This window comes from Sus scrofa, chromosome 11 (genome assembly GCF_054392235.1).
Source record: "Sus scrofa isolate SSC_HxYL_T2T_F1_AM1 chromosome 11, Sscrofa_HxYL_maternal_Yorkshire_Landrace_v2.0, whole genome shotgun sequence".
Taxonomy (NCBI): domain Eukaryota; kingdom Metazoa; phylum Chordata; class Mammalia; order Artiodactyla; family Suidae; genus Sus; species Sus scrofa.
In genome coordinates, this window is record NC_139393.1 from 16,711,864 (window position 1) to 16,731,417 (window position 19,554).

Sequence of the window (19,554 nt, forward strand, 5' to 3'; positions counted from 1 at the left end):
TCAGCTATTACTGTGTTCTTGTCAATTTCTCCTTTTAGGGTTGTTAGCAGTTGTCTTATATATTGAGGTGATCCTAAGTTGGGTGCATATATATTTATAATTGTTATAGCTTCTTGGATTCACCCTTTGATCATTATGTAATGTCCTTCTTTGTCTCTTATAATATTCTGTATTTTAAGGTCTATTTTATCTGATATGAGTATTGCTACTTCCAGCTTTTTGATTTCCATTTGTATGGGATATTTTCTTCCATCCTCTCACTTTTGGTTTGTCTGTGTCCCTAGAAGTGAAGTGGGTCTCTTGAAGACAGCATATATATAGTGGGTCTTGTTTTTGTATCTCTTCAGCCAGTCTCTGTCTTTTGGTTGGGGCATTTAGTCCATTTACATTTACGGTAATTATTGATATGTATGTTTGGATTGCCATTTTATTAACTGTTTTGGATTTGGTTTAGTTGGTCTTTTTTCTTCCCTTGTTCTGATGGTCTCTTGTGGTTTAATGAATATCTTTAGTGTTGTGTTGGATTGCTTTTTCTTATTTGTGTGTGTATCTATTATAGATTTTTGGTTTGCGGTTACCACAAAATTTTGATATAGGAGTTATAAATGTACAAGATGGTTTCAAATTGTTGGTCTCTTAATTGCAAGTGCATCTCTAGTGTCCTGCATTTGTACCCTCCTCATTATCTCTGGTTCTGGTAGCACATTTGTGTGTGGCTGATTTCCTACCTTTACTATAGGTATGCCTTTACTTGTCATTTGTAATATTTTTGTTTCTAGTTGTGGCCTTTTCTTTTCTGCCTAGAGAAGTTCCTTTAGTATTTGTCATAAAGCTGGTTTAGTGGTACTGAACTCTCTGAGTTCTTGCTCGTCTGTAAAGTTTCTGATTTCTCCTTCGAATCTGAATGAGAGCCTTGGTGGGTAGAGTAATCTTGGTTGAAGGTTTTTTTCTTTCATCACTTCATGTATGTTGTGCCACTCACTGCCTTCTGGCCTGCAGAAATCAGCCAGTAACCTTATCTGGGTTCCCTTGTATGTTATTTGTTCCTTTTCCCTAGCTGCTCTGGATATTTTCCCTTTGTCTTTAATTTTGGTCACTTTGATTAATATGTGTGTCAGGGTGTTCCTTCTTGGGTTATTTTGCATGGTACTCATTGTGCTTCCTGGATTTGAGTGAGTGATTCCTTTCCCATGTGAGGGAAGTTTTTGGCTGTTATCTCTTCACATATTTTCTCTGGCCCTCTCTCTCTTTTCTCCTTCTGGCACCCCTTATAATACAGATGTTGGTGCATTTAACATTGTCCCAGAGTTGTCTTAGACTGTCGTCACTCCTTTTCAATCTTTTTTCTCTTTTCCGCTCCACGGCAGTGGTTTCCACTAGTCTGTCTTCCACCTTGCTTATTCATTCTTCTGCCTCCTGTATTCTGCTGTTGGTTGCTTCTAGGGAATTTTTTAGTTTCAGTTATTGCATTTTGCATCTCTGCTTGCTTAATTCTTAAATCTTCAATTTCTTTGCTCAGTGTTTCTTGTAATTTATCAATCTTTGCCTCCAGTTTATTTCCAAGATCTCAAATCATCTTTACTTTCATTAGTCTAAAGTCTTTTTCATGGAGGTTGGTAATCTCCAGATCACTTAGCTGCTTTCCTGGTTTTTTTTTTTTTTTTTTCTTGTTCCCTTATCTGAGTCATAATTCTCTGCATTTCATTATGTATAGATTTTTGGTGTGGTCTCCTTTTTCAGTCAGTAGGGATGTAGCCTCTCTTGCTTCTGACGGTCTACCCACCTTTGTGGCTGAAGTTGGTATGGGGGCTTGCTGCAGGCTTCCTGATGGGAGGCACTGGTGTCTGCCCACTGGTAGGTGGAGCTGATTCTTATCCCTCTGGTGGGTGGGGCTTTGTCTCTGGGTGTGATTGGAAGCGGCTGTGTGCCTGGGGGGTCTTTAGGCAGCCTGTTTGCTGATGGGGCTGGGGCTGTGTTCCCACCCAGTAGCCCTGATCAGATGGAGCCAGATTTTTCCGAAATGGCCTCCTCTAGGGGAGTTCACACTGATGATTATGCCAGAGACCTTTGCCTCCAATGTCCTTCCCCCCAAATGAGCTACAGTCACTGCCTGTTTTCCCAGGTGATCCTCCAAGAACCGCAGGCAGGTCTGAACCAGATTCCTATGGAGTCTCTGCTTTGCCCTGGGACCCAGTGCACATGAAAGCTTGTGTGCACCTTTCAAGCGTGGAGTCTCTGTTTCCCCTAGTCCCGAGCACAAGCACTGCTGGCCCTCAGTGTCAAATGCTCTGGGAGCTCCTCCTCCCAATGCCATATCCTATGCATGGGGACCTGAGGTAGGGCTCAGAACTCTCACTCCCATGGGTGAGCCTTTGTGATATAGTTTCCAGTCTGTGGGCTGCCCACCAGCGGGTATGAGCTTGCATCCTACCATCTTGATGTGGCCTCCTCTTTGTCTTCTGGAGTAGGATGTCTTTTCTGATAGTTTACAGTCTATTTTAAGGTTGTTTTTTATGTTTTCCCATTTAATATTATAAATGTTTTCTCATGTCATTAAATATCCTTTAATATGTTACTTCTATTTAGAACATATTCTATGGATGTTCCATAATTTAGTATTTTAACCCCTTATTTTGGGATATTTAGCTTGTTTTCAGCCTCTCACTATTGAAAATGATTCCACAATGAATACTTTTGTACGTATGGTGCTTTTTTTTTAATGGCCTCGGCCATAGCATATGGAAGTTCCTTGGCCAGGGATCCAGTTCAGCCTATGTCACAGCTGCAGTAACTCCAGATCCTTAACCCACTACGCCGGGCTAGAGTCTGAACCTGTGCCTCTTCAGTAACTCAGGCCACTGCCTTCGGATTCTTAACCATCTGCACCATAGCAGGAACTCCATGTGTGAGCAGTTTTAAGACCTTTGATATGCATTCATGAAATTGCCCTCCAGAAAAATGGTAGCAATTTATATTCCCACCATTTTTATCTCTCCTCATCTCAACAAACTCTGGGTCCCAATATTCCCAAAAGAATAAGTAATCTTTGCATAACTGACTGATGAAATATGCCATCTTACTTTCCTTTGCATTTCTTTGCTTACTAGTGATCTTGAACTGTGGTGGTTGTTTATTGGCCATTTGTATTTCTTTTGTGAGTTGCCTGTTCATGTCCTTGGCCCATTTTTCTATTATCATCATCGTCTCTTAAACTATTGATTTATAAGCCTTCTTTGGCAAATTTGTCACAAGTGGGCTTGCACATGCAGAATTTCCTGGGCTGAGGTTCAAACCCGTGCCACAGCAGTGACAGCACCAGATCCTTAAGCTGCTGAGCCACCAGGGAACTCCTAGGAAATTATTTTTTAATTCTGTTTTTGATGTTTTGGTTTACCACACAGAAGTTTAAATTTTTTTTATGTAGTTAGGTTCTACATTTATTATTAGGACTGATTTATTCATTTTTAGGTAAAAAAACATCCTGGTTACTCTAAATACTTGTTTTCCCCCATTTTCTTATAACATTTTCTCTTGTTTAGAATTTTCAACCATTGGAAATTATTTTGGTATTAGGTCAGAACCCTTTCTTTTCTCTTTCTCTCTTTCTTCTTGTATTCTTAATAAGTAGTGTCATATGTCTGCTTATTTATCGCATAATCTTTCTTTTGTGTTGTGCTGCCGTCTTTATCATATACCAAATTTCTCACTGAATTGCTTCTTTTTCCACCCTCTAGTCTGTTCCACTGATCTTTTCATATTACTTTGGGACCACACAATTCTAATTATTCACATACATTTTAATATATTCTAGGGCAAGCCCCAGCTCATCACTCCTCTCATTAAGACATTTTTCATCTAGAGGATTGATGGATTGGGGAGTGAGGAGTGAGTGAGGGGAGAGTGGAACTCCTGAAGCTACAAGCTAGGACCCTCTTGGCCCCTAGAAGGACTTTGGAGCCCTCAGTGAGGCTCTTGGTCTAAAACCACAGTGGGAGGCTCTGTGCAGCCCTGCTAAGGAGAGAAGGAAGAAATAAACCCCAGAGTCAGAGATCATTTGCTCATTGGCTTTGGTTTTCTGCCAGCCATCGAGAAACAACTTCCAGTGCCTGGGCCTCCTCACCTGCCCTCCCTGCAGCTTCGGGTTGGGGTCTGAGCATCTGCAGCCCCTGGGAGGAGGGGCTTGTGGGGGCTGCTTCTCTTGCCTTCCTGGTGAGTCAGTGCCAAGGGGCACTCTCCCCAATCCAGGAAGCCTGTGAGGTGCCTGGCCCCATCCTGGTCTGGGGCCCCATCCTGGCCCTTATCTGATGATCTGGCTAGGATTATATGGGCGTTTTTATTTATTTTTTGGCCACACCAGTGGCTTATAGAAATCCCCAGGCCAGGAATCATATCCAAGCCAGACCTGCGAGCTACAGCTGCAGTAATGCTAGATCTTTAACCCAGTGCGCTGCAGCAGAAACTCCCTGTGGGTGTTTTGAAGAGTGCTCCTCACAGCAGATCTACTGGGTACTCATTTGGGGAATTTCTGAAACAAAATCCCAATTAAGCACCTTTGTGTTTTTAATGAGTCCACTCTCCCCATTGTAAAGTGGGCTCTTTCATTGTGTCCTAGGTGTGGTACCAACAGGCTGCCTTGGATGTGACAGCAGGGAGCCCAGTCCCCTTGCACCAAAAACACTGGTTTAGTTGTAGCGCTGGGAGGCACCGACCTTGGGTGGCCGGGGGAAGACAGCATTATCACATTTCTCTCTGTGACCTGGAGCCCAGGCAGGTGACCCGGGGGAGAGGTGGCCCCTTCCCTTGATGCTCGCAGATGTCCATTCCCATGTTTAAAAACGCTCCCCACCTGCTCACCGGGCTTTAGCCACCCTTGAGTGAGGCCTCCAACCCACAGGCTCTTGGCACAGGCTGTGCTCCATGCCTGGACACCCTCCTTCCCATCCCCGGCACCCTGCCAGCTTATTCCCTCCTCTGCTCAGAATCTTGGTGCAGGTGTCACCTCATTGCTAATGTGGCCTGATGCCACTCCCACCCCCTCCTCATGGAATATGCTGAAAAGTGTTACCTGACTATGAAGGTAGGTTAATTACATAATAACCCGTTAGTGCCTGGTGAACACCATGCCGGCAGGGGGCCCTCACGGTAATTGGCACTGGGTCTGGCATTTAGCAGGGCCTTGGTAAATAGTTGCTGAGTGAGTGGAGCTGGATAAGGGGTGGTGGGAGTTGATGATGGGGGCAAGGTGATGTCAGCACTGTCTGACCCCAAACCAAGCGTAAATGCCTCACGAGAAGCTGATGACGTGAATGCCTCTTAGTGCCTCATTTGCTCCGGGCTCAGTGCTGCTGGCTTGCACCCCGTGATAGGATCTGTGCAATGGTCTTTCTGTTGTGTATAAAGTCAATGCGTGAGTCTCCTGGGCTCGCTATAGGACATTTGTGTTCCTGTCCCAGTGGAGAAATACCCAGTGGTTCACCATGCAGCTGTCTGGTCCTTTAAAATCCACACCAGTAACTTCCCAGGGGTAAAAGGATGGTGATTTTCTCCTGCCGAAAGTACAGTTGGTGGAAGCACGTAGCCACCGGGGAGGAACGAAAGCCACTTTCATTCAAGCTAGTCTCAAAGGTTTCCTAGTCGAAACTCCAATCAAGAGTTCCCCAGTGGCCTTGTGGTTAAGGATTCAGTATTGTCACTGCTGTGGCGCAGGTTTGATCCTCCCAGCAACTTCCACCTGCTGCAGGTGCAGCCAAAAAAAAAAAAAAGGGAACTCTAGTCCTCCTGTAAACCCTGCAGTTTATCTTTCTCATCGAATAATAACTGTAATGCTGGTAAAATAGAGCATATCCATGATACAGTATGATTTCAGGAGCACGTGAATTTAGTATTTGGAGGGAAACGTGGTCTCAGTGATGCTTGATGAGCCCTCTGCGTCTCTCCTTCACCATCACCCGGCTCGACACAGTTTAACATCCCTTCCCAATTAGCTTATAGGGAGAGTTGCTTCAAGTCGTGTACCCATGTCATAAAGCCCTTGTTGCCATATTTAGAAGACTATGTCTAACATAAATTCCACTCCCAAATCGCCTTCTCATAATGAACCTGCATCGACATAATGAGTTCCTGGGAAGGAAGGCATTGTGTAAATTAAAAATAGTAATGAGTCATAATGATAATGAATTATTTTCCTTATTACTGGGAGCAGGACTCACCTTGGGCATGTTATTCAGTGGCTGAAGTTGTCTTCCCTGCACCCAGCCCTGCCTTCCTCCGGGAGCCCAGACTCTAAAATAGCTTCTTGCTTTTCTCTTCTCATCAAATCTCTTGAGTCCCCCAAATGTCCCTGATCTTAGTCCTGGGGGAACAGAAGTTATTGAACTGGTTCACACTAAGATACGAAGGACCTATAGCACGCATTAGCCACCTCCATCCAGCAGTGCCCTGTCTGCACCTTTCCAGAGATATTCTGTGTGTATGTGTGTGTGTGTTTTAGGGCTGCACCTGCAGCATGTGGAAGTTCCCAGGCTAGGGATCAAATCAGAGCTGTAGCTGCCAGCCTACACCACAGCCACAGCAATATCAGATCTGAGTTGTGTCTGCAACCTACGTCACAGCTCACGGCAACACCAGATCCTTAACCCAGTGAGCAAGGCCAGGGATTGAACCCGCATCCTCATGGATACTAGTCAGGTTCGTTGCCACTGAGCCACAACAGGAACTCCACCAGCAACATTCTTATTAGCTGATGAGCACAGAAGAACTGGTGGGCTTTCTAGCTGAGGCAAGGCAGGGTCTTATGGATTATTTGGTTACAAGGAACAGAAACCCACTCAAGCCAGTCAGCTTGATTTATAGGGGGGCAGACAAGGGCAGCCTTCATCGAACTCAGCGGCAGAGGCACAGCTGGGCTTTGGGAGCCCAGGGACAGGACAGCAGAGGGTGAGGAAGTGGGGTGAATTTTTCTTGTTTCTCTGGGATCAGTGTCCACAGATTCCCACCCCAGCTCTCCCCATCTCTGCAGGCCGACTCTGGCTGCTTTGCCATGCACACAGGCCAAACGTGGCAGCCAGCCGCTGAATCAAGGGTCCCGTGTCTACACTCTGGGAGGGAAGAGGATTCGATTGGTACAGCCTGGGTCAGGCGTCACTCCCAACTCAGTATGCTCCGCCCATTGGGTCGAGGCCACGTGGCTCAAACACAGTGCCTGGCCCGAGCCGTTGTCAACAGGATGCAGGGCCCACCCCTACGGGGAGGGATGGAGCCCATCTCCTGACGTCTACGTGCCAGGCCCAGGAGTCTTCCGCTTAATTTGGTTGGAAGCCTGGACTGTTAAATGGCTGTGGGGCAGGAGAGTGGCACTGGTGCCCTTGTTAACAGCAGCCTGAGGTGGGATCTGTGATCAAGGGGCTCTTGGCGCCAAGCTCATCTTTAGGAGAACAGTGACTGGCAGACAGTGGGATTCATGCCTGCTCCCTTGGCACCAGAGTCGGTGGGGACCCTGCGGCTTAATGATTTAAGAGAAGAATTTTTTAATGATTTAAGAGAAGAATATGCCATCTATTTTCCACTCTCCATGGACTTGCTGGGAACTTGGATAAATTACTGAACCTCTTTGGGATTCTCTTCATTCCAATCCTTTTAATTAAAAAAAAAATACACACATACATATTACTTATGTATTTTAATGTTATTATTTTAGCAGATTTTTCTTGTGTTTCTCTTTGCTGGCCTGAAAAGATGCTGCGTGTACACAGGCAGGGCCTCAGCAAGCCGGCTGGGAGGCTGGAGGAATATAAATCACTGTGGTGGAAAGAGAGAGGCTTCATCTCCATCTTAGGAGGAGAAAGACTTGCTGCGTGTGAAGTGACATATGTGCTCTGAAATGATAAAGCTAGAGACCTGGGAGGCAAAAACGCGTGTGGCAGGGCACGATGGCTCAGATCTGCGCGCGCGGGGTGGGGGCGGGGGGCAGGCTGGGGAGGGGCCTGTTTCGTGGACTTGAATGAGGGAGATTTTTTAAAGACAGAAAAGGCCCTGGAAGGCCTGTCGCTGAAAACTAGTGTTTCTCCAGGAGTTTTTACAAAGCACCTGCCACCTGGTCGCGTCCTCTGGGGGAGAGCGTTTGGTGGAAATGAATAAGCTGGCGGATCTTCCTGCAGGTGACTCTGTTAGTGTCTAAGTTGATGCAGGTATTTTCTCCAAGAGGGTAACGCAGAAAGTAAAACACGGAACCATTTCCTGGGTAGGAGGAGAGGGGCGGGGGGCTACCCCAGCTCGCACCCTCCCTGGAGAGGAGGAGATGGGCCGACCAGCGGGGCGAGCACGTCCAGCCCTCGGCTTCCCTCCCGGCCTTAGGCCTCTCAGAGGACGGGGTGCAGGCCTGCGGCGTGGAACGTGTGTCCAGCTTTCGTGTCCTTTACGCAGAGGAGTCGTTTATGACAACCCGTCATAGCGAGCTGATGGGGCTGATAGCTTTGGGCAGAAGTCCTTTCTACTCGCAAATTAAATCACAGAGAAGGTCACCAGGGGTGAATGCAAAGAAGGGGTTTAGGGTCACTGCACAGAGGCAACAGCTGTCAGAGACCCAGTTTCACCAGACTTTAAAAATCTACAAATACTGGAGTTCCCTTGTGAAGGATCTGGTGGTGTCACTACAGTGGCTCGGGTCGCTGCTGAGGCGCCTGTTCAGGCCCTGGTCTAGAAACATCCACGGCCCCAGGTGCGGCCAAAACAAAACTCATACAGATGAGGCAGGCCCATCCAGGGATGAGTTGGGATGTGGACAACTACGACTGCCCCCACAACACAATCTCACATGATAGCAATGATAATACTTATAGAGAAATAAAATGGCAACAGCCAGCACGCACAGAGAACTTTCCAGTCCTCACATACATTTTCATTTCACCACGAAACCCTCCGATCCTAAGAGGTGGGCTGGCCAGCCGTTGCCTCCCTTTCGCTAAAAACCAAAGTGGGAATGCTTTGTTGACGGACTTAGAGCCCCACCATTCGTAGGTGCCAACTGGGACTCAAATCCAGGCTCCAGGCTCCCCTCAGCACCCTTTCTGAGGCCAGGCTGCTCAGGCAGGGTGGGCGGCAGGTGGTGGGCAGAGCTGGTCGGGCAGAAACTCTGACGAGTGGCCCAGAAAAGAGCCCAGAGCTTTCACTGAAACTGCCCCCTCCACACTTCAACACAAGGTACTGGCTTTGTAACGAACAATACAGATAAGCATAAGAACACAGAAATAACAACTGCCCCCTCAGAGGAAAGATTCACATTTCAATGCACCAAAACTGCACCTTTGCAGATACTTTCTCCATTTTGACACAACTTTCCTCACAAAAATGCAATTGTTTTTCCTGCTGTTTGGTGACTTCTCATTCCATATTCTGTGAATATCTTTCCATGTCAAATACACTAACAACATTTATTTCATTTCATTAAAAATGTTAGATGTATAATTTCTGATTGCAGAAGTAATGATAAAATTATATGCTCATTGTAAAAATCTTCGAGGTCACACCATTCAGAAGTGCCCGCCAAGGCAGCAAGTGATTTACTCAATCCCCAGGAGGCGTAAGGAGTGTTGCCGCATTTCATGTTTCCTAGTCCTATTTCCCACGCACAGACTCCTCACTGCCACCCGAGGGCCACCTAGAGGCGGGGCCCGGGCACCGCAGAGCCCCTCGCCCCTCGCCCGCTCATGAGTGCTCTGTGCCTCCTCAGGTGTGTGTGTTCTCACAACTGCCCTGATCCCCGGCTTGGAGAAAGAGCACGACCCCAGAGTGGTGAGTTGACTTTATGGATGTTTTTAAGTGAAGGACTTTGTTCCCGGAGTTCCCGTCGTGGCGCAGTGGTTAACGAACCCGACTAGGAACCATGAGGTTGCGGGTTCCATCCCTGGCCTTGCTCAGCGGGTTAAGGATCCGGCATTGCCATGAGCTGTGGTGTAGGTCGCAGATGTGGCTTGGATCCACTGTTGCTGTGTCTCTGGCGTAGGCTGGCGGCTACCGCTCCAATTCGACCCCTAGCCTGGGAATCTCCATATGCCGCAGGTGCAGCCCTAAAAAGACAAAAAAAAAAAAAAAAAAAGGATTTTGTTCCTGATTGGAAATCTGTGGTCCTGCCTTTGCTGCCCCAACTGTCCTGGGGCAGGGGCGGGGGCACTGTCCCCATCCACAGGGAGAGTAGAACTCTGTCTACGGGGACCTTTCGTTTGCTAACCTGAGATCCAGCAGCAGTGCACCAGCCTGGACAGCGTCCAGGTGGGTCTGGAAAGGAGCTGACGCCGTGGGGAGGGATCCAGGTCAAGGTGCAGGTGAGCCTGGGGCTCTGTCCCGAGGACACCCTGGGGGTCCCTGCATGCTTGTCCCAGCAGCAGAGGCTTTCTGGGAGCTGGCTGTGTATCCTGCCTCCCCTGCTCCCTGTGCCCCCACCTCCCCTGTTCCTGCTCCTTGTCACAGCTGGGTGGCTGCGACCCACACGTGGCCCATGACTTCCCTGTGAAAAGGGAGGCAGAGCCGTGCAGAGAGCCGTGTGTAAGACCCCAGCCCTTACTGAAGGCTCTTCTCCTATGTCATCTGAGAGCTGGCAGAGCCCTGGGAAAGGGGGCTTCCGTAGAGCAGGGCAGCTGTGAGAGGCGGGGTAGGAGGGCAAACTTCTGGAGAACACGCCACTCAAGAGGGAGGAGCCAGCCTAATGGAGTTAGGGCTGATGGGCTGGAATCAGAGATCGGGAAGACGGCAGTTGATGTAGGCCCCCTTCTCTCTGCTGTGGTGGGCGCAATGACGACTTTCCTCGCCCCAGAGGTGCAGGTCCTAATTCCCGGCACCTGGAAATATGTCACCTTGATGTGGCAACAGGAGCCTCTGCAGGTGTGATTAAGGGCATTGCGATGGGGGAGGGTATTGCAGATTATCCAGGGGGCCCAGGGGCGTGGCAAGGGCCCTAAGAAGAGGACCGGGGCCAGAGAAGGAGAGGGGACGATGGAAGCAGAGGTGGTCGGAGCAGTGCAGCCACAGACCAAGGCATGCAGGTGACCTCTAGAAACTGGAGAAGGCAGGGAATGGATTCCTGCCAAAAGTGCCAGAAGGCGCTGTAACCAAGCAGGACCTGTGAGGCCTTCCCAGAGTGCCCCCCCCCAATGTCCTCCACCTGCCTTTTTTTCCCCCTTCAGGAAACTGAAAAAGTAGCTTTCATTGCCAGGCAAAGAGGGGAACACAGCAGGCTAGTGCCTCAAGGACTGTGCCCCCTTGGAGGGGGCAATGAGAAGCAGGGTGTGATCAGCTCGTTGGACCTCTTCCTGACTGGTGGGTGGTGAGGTCACTGGGAGTGAGTGTCATCCACCTTCTGGTTCCAGCCGGTCTGGGGTCTGCATGCTTGTGGGCAGCACACAGTTAACTTCTTCCACCCGGTGGGGGCTTTGGCGTCTGCAAAACAGCTCCAAGGACATGGCTCAGAATACTATCTCTAATCCTTGAAGAAGAACTAACTCAAGGCCCTTGACTTGGTTGGATGGCCAAACTATTATTATTCTGTCATGCTTGACTATTTTCCTTTTTCTCTGTTTTTTCTCACGTCTCAGACTACATTGGTTCTTTGACCAAAGTGTTTCTATAGATAAAAAGGCAGGTGAGGGGAGTTCCTGTGGTGGCACAGTGGTTAACAAATCCGACTAGGGTAGGAACCATGAGGTTGCGGGTTCGGTCCCTGCCCTTGCTCAGTGGGTTAAGGATCCGGCGTTGCTGTGAGCTGTGGTGTAGGTCACAGATGCGTCTTGGATCCTTCGTCTCTGTGGCTCTGGTGTAGGCCAGTGGTTACGGCTCCGATTTGACCCCTAGCTTGGGAACCTCCATATGCCGCGGGAGCGGCCCAAGAAATAGCAAAAAAAAAAAAAAAAAAAAAGGCAGGTGAGGGATGCAAGGGGTGGCGGCGGGGGTGGCTGGCTCATGGGTGCTGCTCGGTGACAGAACGCAGGTCTGCTGGCACCTTGATTTTAGCCCCATAGGGCCTATTTCAGACTCTGTCTTCCAGAGCTGCGGCAGAATTTGGCTGCGACTTTATAAGCCACTAAATTTGCGGTCATTTGTTGCAATAGCAACAAGAAACCAATACACTGCTTGACAGGGAAGAGGAATGGGAGGGTATTACAGACTTTTCTGTACAAATCTCCATGATATTTATTGCATATCACTGTCTCCTCCCGAGGACTGTTGGTTCAGAAACTGAAGACCAACGACCTGCAGTCGGAAAGGACAGCATTCGATGGCACCATGGTCTATGCACAAAACAAGGTGAGTGAGGGTCATGTGGGTGCTTTGCCAAGGAGGGCTTATTCTGGGCTACGCGGTAATTGGGATCTCAGTAATTCACAGCGGCATCTGCATGGTCCCCGCAGAGAGACAGTGCTCTTCAGTCAGCTCTGCTCAGGTGGGGTGGGGTGGGGGACCCCCAAAGCCAGCAGAGGTTCCTTACCCTGCATTGCTCCGAGGGAACACGGACCTGGGAAGCAATTCTTCTCCCCCTCGGCAGCCCCCACTCACTGGCCAGACAGATGCCACTGGAAAAACAGAGTTTCCAAGCTCCCTTTGAGGGGCATGTGCCCTGAATTCTGAAATGAAAGGGCAGGGGTCCGCATCTCACGCCTGATCTTAGCAGAAAGTGTAGTCACACTGCTGCCCCTCCGCTTGTCACAGCTGGTTTTCCAGGCCGGCTCTGTGCCTCCCACATTGACAGATCTTGCCCTTAAATTCACCTGGTCGGGGTCTCGTGTCGTTGGTGAAGCTGCCAGCGCCCAGCAGCCTCCCCTCTTGTTGGTGTGCTCAGCCTCTGAAGGAGACCCCGTCTGGGGTGCCCCCTCGCACTGCCCTGCTTTTGCTCATTAACCCTCAGACTAAATCCTGGTGGGTTACTCCTCAAGACTCAAAATCCTGACATTTGAAGGAACCATACTTCTTCACGAGTTCCCACGTGTTTCCAGGGGCCGTGGGAGCTCAGTCCATAAATGAGGACTGGGTGGAGTTCATTGCAAAACCTCATCAGGTGCTTTGGGGGGTGGCTGTAGCCTCGGCACACCTGAGGCGTAAGTGGACATTTAATGATTTCTTTTTAAATTTGCGACAGAATGATTAGGAATCTCCAGGATGATTCCTACCCTCTGGGGCAGGAGTTTCTCCACATGTCAGCGGACAGCAGCTTAGTGCCCGCCTGTGCGAGGGGCCGGGGTACACAGGGAGGGGGGCGACGGATAGTCACGCAGACAGCTGGGAAGGAGGAGGCTGTGGGGGGAGGAGGGGAGGGGAGCCCCCAGGCAGCATGCAGGGGCTGTTCCCTAGGTTCGGGTGCTCCGTCTGCATCTCCGAGGGAGGGGGTGGGACGCCGCCCTGGGTTGTAGCCAGAGCTTGTTGGGTAAAGAGCTGAATCTAGAGGAAGGTGAAGTCAGACTTTGGGGGGCTTGGCGGTGCACGCCCCCACCTGGCCTTGCTCTCATTTGTTCATCCTCACCCGGTCCAGCGGCAGCAGGTGGTTCTGACCAAGCTGTGGGCCCAAGCACACCTGCCATCCGCTTCTCCTGCATGCATCCCAGCTGCATCGACACCCCAGGTAGGTCGTCGGCTTTAATTTCCCTGCCCACATTTCATCTAAAAATATCTGGGCAGCCGCAGGACTGACTCTCCCCAGGAATGACCTAAAACCAGTGACATAAGGTGACTAGGATTGCCTCATTTCCACCTGAGAGGGGCAAGCTGCGACTGGAGAGGGAGAAGCCTGGTCCTCGTGGGCAGGCAGAGCTTTTGTTGGCGGGATGCGTGGCTGAGGGTGGGGGCAGCCAGCGCGGGTAGGGTGTGGCTGAGGCCCTTCCCTTGGGTGAGAGGGAGCTGAAGAGGAATGAACAGGGGCCCAGGGAAGTCCCCAGGAGATGCTGGGGACCTGGGATGGGCCAGCCCACCGCACCACTCCCTGGGTTTCTGGAAAGAGCAAATGCACAGAGGTAAAGATCACTACAGAGACAAGTGGAATTCTCTGGAAGCTGTTGGAAGAGCAGGGAAGGAGAGCAGAGCTCCCTGTCCCTGCCAACTTGACCTCAGGCAGGTCACTTGGGTTCTGAAGCTCTTTCCTCCTCCCTCAATAAGGGAACTGAAAACAGCTGCCACAGCAGCAGCCCCAGGACCCCTGAGTGCCCACAGCTGCTCTCAGTGCTGTCTGGACACCAGCGGTCCCCATGCTGCGGTGGGCACTGTTATCACGCCCATTTACAGATGGGGAACTGAGGCACGGAGGGGCTAGGATGCCCCAGCTGGGCATCTGGGAAGCCGGTTTGGCAGAAGCCTTAATGTGTATATACATCCTTGAAATTCATTCCAGGAACTAATGGGAGATGTGGAAATCGAGGTTGCTCATCGCAGCACCGGGGCTCGGCGCCTGCGTTAATAAACCACGGGACTCCTGTGCGGGAAATCTGCTCGGCCCTGAAACCCCTGCTGTGGATGAGTGTCTACTGGGAAGGAAAACTGTCTTCACTGGGCCATGAAACAGCAGCTCCCCCAGCTGTACGTGCCTTACGGTCTTACGTCTGCTGCAGCCACATCCCCATGTGGAAAGGTGTAAGTTGGTGCCACAGAGCACCCCGTGGAGACCCGGCTGGGAGAGTTGGCACAGACCAGCCCTCTGTGGTGCGGATCTGGGGACGTGTGGCAGCCTCCTGGTGTAAATGCAAAGGGGGCGTCCTCAGCCAGGCACACGGGGAGGGACTCAGGCCGGGGGTGTTGGGAGAGGGTGGCTTCTCAGTTCTTGTCACTCCCTGAGGGGAGACGGATCAGGCCGTGGAGAGCTGCCAGCTTCTCACCGGCCCCCACTCAACCCGCGTGCTGCAGGATCTGTGTTAGCAAGCCCACCACCTGGCCCCACCCTCTGGGTCAGGGTGCACTTTGCCATCTGCGGTCCACAGGTCACAGGAGCCTGGGCCTCTTGGGTGCAGGTGGTCTGTCTACGGACACGGGCCGGGCTCCCAGACGCTTGTTCTCCCTGAGTGGTTTGAGGGAGGGATTCAGAGTCCTCCTTTTTGCTGATGAGTATTTCCTAATCTTTCCACAATAAGTATTACTTCTATAAAAAGAAAAACATTTTAAATTAAAAAAAATGAAGGTCTTAGATTAGATGGTCCCTCCTCTCTCTCAAATCCTCTGACCTCATTGCTGCTCTTAAGCGTTGTTTTCCCGCTTTCTTTTCTTGGCCTCACGAGAGAACAGCTGCTTCCCAGTGTGCTCAGTGTGGAGACGCTGTGCCCCCGAGGCCTGTGGGCAGAAGCGGGTGTAGCCTGCAGCCTGGGCGGGGCGCCGGGGTGGGGTGGGGGGCGGAGGGAGCGCGGAACCCTGCCCTCCTGTCTTGCTCCTCCCTGCGAAGCAGGCCAGGGAAGGCTCAGCCAGGCTCCTCGGAGGTTAAGGTTAGAATCGGCTGAGACGGGCTCACCCAGGGCCGGGGCCTGATCCCGATCCCCTCTCGGCCTCAGGGTGACCCTCATTTCATAGGACAGACAGGGGAGGTGCAGGTGGTTTTGCTCCCCGGGACAGGCTGGCTGGGAGTCCTGGCCCCGGAGCCTGGGGGACACGGGACCCCGCACACTCCTGGGCTCTGGTGGGCGGCACGTTGCCCCCAGGCGGCTGGGCGGAGCCTCGGGGGCTTTGCGGCAGGGCTGGGTGCAGTCTGGCTGGCCTGGGTGAAGGCTGTTTTGAAGTGGATCTTGATCCTGCTCCATTGCTTCACAGTTGTTGGGTATTCAAACAGTCTCCCACTTGAGGATGCTGTGCTAACCCCCCGCAGGTGTGCAGCTGTGGACGGCCGGGTTCCGTGCCAGGCCGGGGGACAGGGGACACCTGCTGTGGCTGGCCCTCGCCGCCACCGCGCAGCCCAGCGGCCGCTTCATCCAAGGTGACTCCCCCCAGCGCGTGAAGGCGCCCACGACCCCCCTTCCCCCAACCACAGGCGGGGGGGGGGTCTCTTGGCCAGGGGGTTCTGGGGGGGGGGTTGTTTCTGGTCCTCTGCCTGGGAGGTCAGCCTGGGCACTGGGGGCAGTGGGGCCGTGTCTGCACTGGTGGCTGCACAGGGATGGGGTGTGGGATGGGGTGTGGGCCGGGAGGGGGCTTGGTGGGGGCAGTGTGCAGGTCAGTGACTTCTTCCCACTTCTCTTCTTACCCCTGAGATGGGCCTCATGAGTTTTTACACAGGCTTTTCCTGGTTATTATATTTCCCTGAGTCCTTTCTCTACATTTGGAAAGTTTATTAACCACAGGTAAAGCAGTTTTATATGAAAGATAAGAAGGACTGCTCAGCTGTGCTTAGGGTCTGAGGTGAGCAGTGGCTGCCTTGGGGTCCAGTCGGCCAGCGTGGCAAACGCCAAGGCAGGGCTGCTGGGCCGCGGGTGGCCGCACCGTACAGCCCGACAGCAAGGATGGGACCGTGGCTGCAGGAAGGTTTCCACAGAGGTTTATTTTAAACCATGGCGGTAAGTTGCATTGAGAGTCTCTGACACTGGTCATGGTACACGGATGATTCGGTCAGAGGGAAGCACAGTGGGAAAGTGAGCAGAGTTCAGAAACATTCACAGCATTCAGCAGCATTTGAACCGGATACAGACATTTTAACTCTGTGGGAGAGCCGTGCTCATTCCCACTGAAAGACATTCAGGAAGTCAGTGTGGAGTCTGCCCGGTCTGGTTGGTGGATGCCAGTGGCAGAAGGCATGGCGATGCCAGCAGAGTGCGGCTAGAACCACATTTGAGAGATCGCTTCCAGCTTTGGGCTTATTACAGTCTCAGCCTGACCCCTTGGAGAATCTCGTTTCAAAAAGGGAAAGACGTCCATAAAGCAACACGCCAGCTACAGCCTGGTGCCGACACGGCCGCAAAGCTGATGGGCGCGCGGGTGGGGGCGTCCATGTCCCCGGTTGTGGAGACAGGTCAGCAGGCACGAATGTGGGGCTAGCACCTTCCCGGGTGTCCAGTTAGTAACAGTTTTTGTTCTTTTCACATAAAGATTTTCTTCTGCAAAATGACAGTACATTGAAAAAAAGGCAGATGGTGTGAAACGCGGAGATGTGAGTTCAGGGCTCCCAGCGCCACAGGTGCTGTGGCCCATACGTCATCCTGGGTATGCTGCCAACAGGAGGTGGCTGTCCATTTGAGTGCGAAAAAGGGTGTATAAGTGAAATAAATATTTTTTCACACCATGTCCCTCTTTTTTTGTTACAGTTTACCTCTCGTGCTTCCTAGAGGACCAAGGGAGGAAAAATAAAGAAGACAGGACCCTAAATAGCAAGGGTTCTAAATCTGTTCTTTCAGCCAACCTGAAGGTCAGATGCACTTTTGGACTCACAAGGATGAATACCCTGAGGTACCTGTTTCTTTTTTGCTTTTTTTCTGTTGTTGCTTTTTAGGGCTGCACCCGCGGCATATGGAGGTTCCCAGGCTAGGGGTTGAATCAGAGCTGCAGCTGCCAACCTACACCACAGCCACAGCAATGCCAGGTCCGAGCCTCATCTGTGACCTGGGCCTCCGCTTGTGGCAACGCCAGATCCTTAACCCACTGAGTGACACCAGAGGTTGAACCACATCCTCATGGATACTAGTTGGGCTCTTAACCTGCTGAACCACAACGGGAACTCCTTGACGTACCTGTTTTTAATGAGAGGTATCATGACTCACCTCTACCACCTTTTTCAAACCTCCTGGGCTTTAGATGGGAAATACAGGCAGCAACTTACTTGATGTGACAGAAGACAAAGGCAGTGGGACGTGCTCCCATTTACCTCAGTCCAGGCAGTGGAAGGGCGGGTCACCGGTAGCGGTTCAGCCAGTCCGATAACTACAGTCATGGAATCATAGACTCATGACCTGGAAAGGACCTTAACAGTGGTCACCAAGGCCGACGCTTCCTCAAGGCTTTTAAGGAGTTTCCACGATGATAGACAAGGGGCGACATACTGTCCGAAATTTCCAGGCATAAGAAACACAAAAGAGGGATTCCCTTCCTCCCCTTCCGGTGCTGGACAGCGCTAATTTGAGCGCCTGCTCGCTTGTGTTAGGCCTGACTAGGCTGCTTGTTGGAATGGGTAACGCTTAAAGGCACATTACAAACGAGAACCCCAAGGGCTGCCCTGTGTCTAGTTCGTGGTTGTAACGTTGAGCTGAAGTTTAAAAATGACCACGGATGGTCCGGACATAGGACCCTCAGGCGGGTGGCACGGCTGGAACTGGAAGGTTCCGAGCCCGTGGGGGGCGGGGGCTGCGAGCCCCTTCCCTGTCACTGCATGGAGAGCAACGGTCCTCCCCGCCGGTGCCCGGCCCTGCCGCGCTTTCTCCCGTTGACCACAGCGCGCTGAAGTGACCCACGACCTGCAAGAGTGGCTCAAGGCCGGGAGGGCAACGAGGGCGGCAGCGCCCGCTTGCTCGCCGAAAGGCCGGGCGCTGCGTGGCGCGGCAGGGCCACTGCCGGCCGGGACGGGCTCCTCTGGCCCAGCTCAAGGGCTGCGCTTCCTCAAAGGCGAGGCGCTAAGCCGGCCGCCGAGGCAGCCACCGAATCAGCATGTCACCAGCCGGGCCAAGGCTGGGCCAGCTACGGCCTCTGCGCGGCCTCACGGCCGCCCGTGAGGGGCTGTGCCCCCGCCAAGTTCCCAGATTCGTTACCAGGCGTGACGTAAAGAGGACAGTTCCAGGGATTTCCACAGAAACAAACTCTGACACTGGCCTCAGCTGCAGGAAAACCTGACTCGGACAAGGCTCTGGGTAAACGCCTGTGGCCACCGGCAGCTGCGTCTCCCGGTGACCGGAGCTCAGGCCCCAGGGCCGCAGCTGCGCACCTGACAGACTGGCAATGCCAGCCCCTCATGGGCCCCACGCGCCAGGCTGATGCAGGTCGCAGGCCTTTGTTGACGCCTTTCCACAGCCTGGAAAGTCATTTCCTTCCTGACTCACTCCTGCTCATCCTAACCCTCAGCTCCAAGGCCTTTCCCCTGCGAGGCCCCCGGCTCCACCCTCGGGGCAGGACCCCCTGCACCCGGTCACTGGATTTAGCACCGGGCCCTGAAACGTGTGGCCTCTGCCCACACGCCACAGGATGGACCTCGTGCCCCAGGGCCAGGGTCAACCCTCAGCAAAGGGTCAAACTGGACGAGACTGAGACCCTCAGATCATCCAGATGCCTCAGTGCTCGGGATGGACTTAAGCTCTGTGTCTCCCAGTCACGTCACTGTATATCCACGTTCACCTCCAGAAAAATGGAACTTAGTATTATTTAAAAGGAGAGGAAAAAAGAATGCTTTGGCAAAATGCTTTCTTTCACTTTAAAATATAAATCTTAGTGGACAAGGTCACTTATATACAATTACACTACTATGAAAAGATAAAAACAAAGGAATCTCATTTAATGACCATGTCCAGGAACTCTGATATATAGTTCAGACCTCATCCTTTGCTTTAAAGGCAAAATTCAGGCTTTAAAATTGATTAATGCTAAGCAAAAATAAATTATGCTTTTGAAAAAAAATGAATCTCAAAACAG

The 19,554-nt window shown here is 51.6% G+C and overlaps 2 protein-coding genes across 29 annotated transcripts in view; both read left to right on the top strand.

The window, feature by feature from the left end:
• Positions 1 to 10,092, top strand: part of CKAP2 (cytoskeleton associated protein 2) — a 327,617-nt gene extending 317,525 nt beyond the window's left edge. Inside the window, exon 9 of the transcript XR_014819359.1 lies at positions 9,839 to 10,092. The gene's annotated coding sequence lies outside the window, so the exon portion shown is untranslated. The remainder of the gene's footprint in view (positions 1 to 9,838) is intronic.
• The window catches only part of DHRS12 (dehydrogenase/reductase 12), a 47,988-nt gene that overhangs the window by 22,283 nt on the left and 6,151 nt on the right, over positions 1 to 19,554 (top strand). For 5 of the 28 annotated variants that reach the window (XM_084981711.1, XM_084981710.1, XM_084981702.1 and 2 more), the window contains 3 exons: positions 12,209 to 12,294; positions 13,514 to 13,603; positions 14,366 to 15,151. In XM_084981711.1, the coding sequence (XP_084837837.1) occupies positions 12,209 to 12,294; positions 13,514 to 13,603; positions 14,366 to 14,805 (616 nt within the window). In that variant the 3' untranslated portion in view covers positions 14,806 to 15,151. Of the gene's footprint in view, positions 1 to 9,727; positions 9,790 to 12,208; positions 12,295 to 13,513; positions 13,604 to 14,365; positions 15,152 to 15,820; positions 17,146 to 17,246; positions 17,454 to 17,733; positions 19,540 to 19,554 lie in introns of those variants that run through there. The other 23 variants (XM_084981727.1, XM_084981713.1, XM_084981725.1 and 20 more) reach the window with 13 other exon arrangements.